Below are 5,789 nucleotides of genomic sequence, written 5' to 3'. Positions count from 1 at the left end.
TTTTTGGGTAGTCCTGAGAGGAGTGCGTTACAGTAATCTAGTCTACTGAAAACAAAAGCGTGAACTAGTTTCTCAGCATCTTTCAGTGATATAAGAGGTCTAACTTTACTTATGTTTCTTAAGTGAAAAAATGCTGTCCTATTGATCTGATTAATATGCGATTTAAAATTCAGATTACAGTCAACAATTACCCCTAAACTTTTTACCTCCGTCTTGACTTTTAATCCTAATGTATCCAGTTTATTTCTAATAGCCTCATTGTATCCATTATTGCTAATCACTAAGATTTCAGTTTTCTCTTTATTTAACTTGAGAAAGTTACTATTCATCCATTCTGAGATACAAGTCAGACATTGTGTTAGTGAATCCAGAGAATCAGGGTCATCAGGAGCTATTGATAAGTACAGCTGTGTGTCATCAGCATAGCTGTGGTAGCTCACGTTGTGCTCTGAGATAATCTGACCTAATAATGATAGATAGATAGATAGATTTTCTCAAAAGCTCCAGGTCACGTTTATTTTGACCCTTCACAGTTTTCAAAGTAGAGTGTAAACACGCACTTTGCTGTTGAGCTCCTCCCAATTCTCCTACATACTGTATTATCAACACTACCTGCAGCCACACCTTTTCCACGTTATTACCATTTACATTCAGGGAGAGACAAGCATATTACTGTATTGCTCTGATTTTTCCGCACATTGGTCTGACAGGTGCCGTGCTTCAAGAATTCCTTGTTACATGTAACTGTGCACACCCAAAGCTGTTTACCTACAGCAGATGTTGGGTGTGTATGTGTGTGTTTTGTTGTGAAACACGTATATAAAAGATTCTGTTAGTTGCTGTGCTCTGTGCATAATGATCATATTTTACATAATTTAATCTCATTTTTCCTTTTACTGTATATTAAGAAATCACCCAATACCTTAGTTGCACTTAATAGCGGTTGAGATAAAACATCCGGGGAAATTGCAGAATGCTTCCTTGTAACAGGGAGCTCTTACTCAATTACATTTTGTCCTTGAATTTCCGCCTTTGTCCGATTGGGATCACAAGCTCTTATCGCAGCAGTTTACCGCAGCGTATTGCTGGTTATTCGATGAACTTTGAACTGAGCCCATATTCAGAGACGGACAAAGCGCCAAGATAACTTTACATCGCTAAGAATTAGGCGCAAGTTTAACACGAACAATGGGAGCGACTACGCAGTTTTGTATCTTTATGTCTTTTATAATATGGATCGGAATGGCATCACAGTTAACAGGTATTATATTGAAAATTTTGAGACATGGTGATATTCGGTACTACTGTTTTTAAAACCCTAATTGTCCCGTTTAATCGAATGACTCAGCGTGCTCGGAGAGGGTACTGGCCCAATCAGAAAAGAGTGAAAGACTGAGAGTTTCTGGCTTCCAACCAGGGCTTGGCACCTGCGTTATATGTAATTTCTGGTAGAGGATTTAAAGGGACATGTCGCCAAATACATGGATTTACTGACTTGACATTTGTCTCCACTTCTTTCTTTTTCTCTAGAAGACAATCAATCTAACCCAGTTGTGTCTGTAGAAAACGGCCGCTTAAAAGGCAGCGTGTCGCGAGTGAAGGGGACTGAGCGGCTTGTCCACGAATACCTCGGGATCCCCTTTGCCAAACCCCCGCTGGGATCGTTGAGGCTATCCGCCCCGGAGCCCCCGGAGCCGTGGACTGGAGTCCGAGATGCCACTCGTCACCCTGCCATGTGAGCACGTATACTGACTAGGGGGGTACTTTATGAGTTCTGTGTAGCTGTTATGCATTTGAGTTGATCTTGTATAGGCTATAGAATGAATTATTATTGCTACGTAGAAAAAAGGAGGGGGTATAGAACAATGTTTAATTTTAATGTTAACGTTACAATTAATCACCATTTTATTGCGTACACTAGTGAAGACACTGTAATGTTTAATACTAAAATATCAGCACTCATCCAGTGCTCCAGTTCATTTGGCCCAATTCAGGCTCACCTTACCCGCTTACCATTAGTCTCAAGGATGGAACCAACCCTGGTAGGGAATCAAGAACATTGCAGAGAAAAGCTGAAGGCAGGGATCAAGCATATTGTGAGCGTTAATTATTCGCAGAGCATAGCTCTCCTAAAATTGTGTATGGAAAAGGCAGTAGGGTATAAGACATGAAAATTCTGAATCTTTTTTCGAATATTTTTTCTCACCCTTTTAGAGAAACTCAAATGTTTTCATTTGCACTTATTTCTTTTTTTCTTTAATTTATATAAAGTCCAAATTGCATCTATCTATCTATCTATCTATCTATCTATCTATCTATCTATCTATCTATCTATCTATCTATCTATCTATCTATCTGCCCAATTATCCATGCGAAACTACAGATGTTTTGCAGTTACATATAGCATGCACAGTAGTGTCTCTATATTTGAGACAAGTGTGGCACTGCTCCCATTCCCAGCAGATTGGACTCTTTTGCAAAAATTGAGTACGCAAGCAACTTGTCTCAGTATATTATTGCATTTTTTATTAGAAAACTCAACTTACCTGTCATAATCTGTTTTAGTCAGTTACCACGATAAGCTCAATGCAATTTCTTATCTGGACAGATAATTATGTTTGGAATTTGGGAAATTTTCTTTGTGCCTGGCACTGCTAGCCAGTGTTTGCATTTCTTGGATAGCCCCTTTAAACCCTTAAGTGTTTCAGCAAACCTTTATGTTTGTGCTGCCTAAACTCTGCAGTTCGAGGACAAGGAAGGGATGTATCCTGATCAGTAACCCAGTCCCTAGCTTCACACTGGGACATTTTAAAGATAAGTTCCAGTTTTCATTTGTCATTGCAGCCATATCTAAAATACCGTGGAATGAAACTGTGTTATTCAAGACCAGAAAAAGGGAAAAACCACAAAAAAGTAAATCAAGACAAAGTTCAACCAATACTTATGTAAATTAGTCAATTAAATACTACAGCTAAAAAAATAATTATGTGTATAAAACTGGCTTGTTATGTGCATGTTACAGAGAGTTTATCAGTTTTATTGCCTGTGGAAAGAGGCCATTGCACATTCTGGCTGTTGTTGATTTTATGGAGCGATATCTCCTACTAGGTGTCAAAAGATTGAACAGTTCATGAGAGGGGTGTGAGGAGTCTCTCACAATGCAGGAATCTTTCTTCTTGTATCAGTCCTTAAAAACGTCCTTAATGGAGGGGAGAGTGACCCTGATAACCCTCACTTCCATCCTTGCCACATGTTGCAGAGTCTTTCTCTCAGACACACTGCAGTTTCCAAACCAGGACACTCTCAGTTGTGCCCCTGTAGAAGGTTGTGAGGATGGGAGGAGGGATTCTCACTCACTTAAGCCTCCTAAGGAAGTGCAACATCTGCTGAAGTATCTTGACCTGGTGTGTGGCATTAAGATTCGAGGAGAGAGCCTCAATGATGTAGACATCCAAGAAGTTTGTGCTGCTTACCCTCTCCAGAGGAGAACCACTAATATGTAGTGGGGGATATTCAGCCTTTGTTCTGAAGCCCACAATCAACTCTTTTGTCTTGTTGACATTAAGGGACAGATTGCTGTCCTTACACCAGCTCATTAACTGTTGCACCTCTGCTTTATAAGATGTTTCATCTTCATTACTGATGAGTCCTAGTACTGTTGTATCATCAGCAAATTTAATGAGCTGATTTTTGCTGCATTTGGCAGTACAGTCATGTGTTAGCAGAGTAACTGGTGGTAACTGAAAAAAACAGATTATGACAGGTAAGTTGAGTTTTCTAATAAAAAATGCAATAATATACTGAACAAGTTGCTTACGTATTCAATTTTTGCAAAAGAGTCCAATCTGCTGGGAATGGGGGCAGTGCCACACTTGTCTCAAATATAGAGACACTACTGTGCATGGTATATTCTACTTTTTGGCGCCGTCGCGAGTGGCAGCCATTCCAGAAGCTCCATGTTTGACTTTACCTTTTTTTCTATTTTTTCTCTATTTCACTGATCACTTCTACCACTTTCTTTTTTGTGGAATCGCTCTCTGGACACATTTTACTATTTTTACTACGTGACATGGATTTTTACACTCTGAGACTCGCCTATTCAAGTAGTCAAGTAGCACTGAGAAGAAATGCCCATGCCGGTGTGGTTCCCTATTTATCTGATGAGGTAAGAAGACGATATCGGCCAGCTGAGCCGGAGCAAAGATAAAAGATAAGATAAAAGCCAAGCAGCTTGTGAGAAAATGGCGTTATAAACCGTCGGTGCCTTCTGTGATCCTTGGAAAAGTGAACTTACTACCAAATAGGATTGACGAACTGGCTGTGCTGGTGAAAAATGTCAGAACCTACAGAGAATGCAGCTTGCTGTGTTTTAGTGAAACGTGGCTAATAACTACCATCCCAGATGCTAATGTGGAGCTACCCGGGTTTAGCACAGTTAGAGCAGACAGAGACAAATGCCTGTGGGAAGTGGAAAGGAGGAGGACTCGCTCTTTATGTGAATACAAGGTGGTGCAACTCTGGATATATAAACGTTAAAATCTCCATTTGCTCCAGGGACATCAAACTGTTGGCCGTAAGTCTCTGTCCCTATTACTTGCCAAGAGAGTTTGGACACGTGATTGTTGTTATTGTTTACATCCCCCCTCGAGCAAACACGGAGATAGCGAGTGACATCATCCATTCTGCAGTTGCTAAGTTACAAACGCAGCACCATGAGGCGCTTGTGCTAATTGCTGGAGACTTTAACCATGTAACGCTGGATAAAATATTACCTGCCTTCTCCCACTATGTGGACTGTAATACCCAGGGAAATAGGACTATTGCCCTACTGTATGCAAACGTTAAAGACGCATGCAGCGCCACCCCGCTGCTTGCACTTGGGAAAGCAGATCATAACCTGGTTCTGCTTCAGCCTCACTACAAACCAAGAGTGAAGGCGTTACCTACAACCACACGATCATTCAGGAAGTGGTCCCCTGAGGCAGAGCAGGCTCTGAGAGACTGCTTTGGAACTACAGACTGGGATATCCTGCAGGGGTCACATAGTGAGAACATTGAAGAGGCTGTTGACTGCACAACTGAGTACATCAACTTCTGTATGGACATTGTAGTTCCAGTAAGAACAGTAAGCTGCTATGCTAACAACAAGCCATGGATTACAAGTGACATCAAGGGCCTTTTGAACCAGAAGACAAGGGCTTTTAAAGGCAGTGATCAGCATGAGCTCAAGCGTGTGTAGAAGGAACTCTGAGTCCAGCTCAGGGTGGCGAAGAAGCCGTACAGGAGATAGCTGGAGGAGAAATTGCAGAATAACAGCATTAAGGAAGTGTGGGATGGGATGAAGATCATCACTGGCTGCAGCTTGAAGTGGGGTACCACCATCGAGAGAGACGTGGAGAGAGCAAACCAAATGAACAACTTCTTTAACAGGTTTGACCACCTAACCCACTCTCACCTTGAGTACTGCATCCTCCAACCATCCTTCTGCTGATACCAGCATATTTGAGACATCCCCACCCACAGTTACAGCAGAGCAGGTGAGCAGAGAGCTGAGGAGACTTGTGCCAGCAAAGCAGCGGGTCCAGATGGTGTATCGCCACGACTGCTGAAGGCCTGTGCATTGGAACTGGGGAGTCCTCTACAGCGCATCTTCAACCTGAGCCTGGAACAGGGAAGAGTCCTGAAGCTTTGGAAAACATCTTGTATCACCCCAGTCCCAAAGGTATCACGCCCTAGTGAGCTGAATGACTTCCAGCCTGTTGCTCTGACGTCACATGTGATGAAGACCA

The 5,789-nt window shown here is 41.9% G+C and overlaps 1 protein-coding gene across 1 annotated transcript; it reads left to right on the top strand.

Annotated features, from left to right (window-relative positions):
- Nucleotides 1-1,020: 1,020 nt before the first annotated feature.
- Nucleotides 1,021-1,762, top strand: LOC120520358 (pyrethroid hydrolase Ces2e-like). The gene is made up of 2 exons (XM_039742787.1): nt 1,021-1,261; nt 1,531-1,762. The coding sequence occupies exons 1-2, from the start codon at nt 1,189-1,191 to the stop codon at nt 1,737-1,739; spliced, it is 282 nt and encodes a 93-aa protein (XP_039598721.1). The 5' UTR covers nt 1,021-1,188; the 3' UTR covers nt 1,740-1,762.
- The last annotated feature ends 4,027 nt before the right edge of the window (nt 1,763-5,789 follow it).

The sequence above is a fragment of the Polypterus senegalus genome, unplaced genomic scaffold (assembly GCF_016835505.1).
Source record: "Polypterus senegalus isolate Bchr_013 unplaced genomic scaffold, ASM1683550v1 scaffold_5742, whole genome shotgun sequence".
Classification (NCBI taxonomy): domain Eukaryota; kingdom Metazoa; phylum Chordata; class Cladistia; order Polypteriformes; family Polypteridae; genus Polypterus; species Polypterus senegalus.
This window is presented reverse-complemented; position numbering and strand designations above follow the sequence as displayed.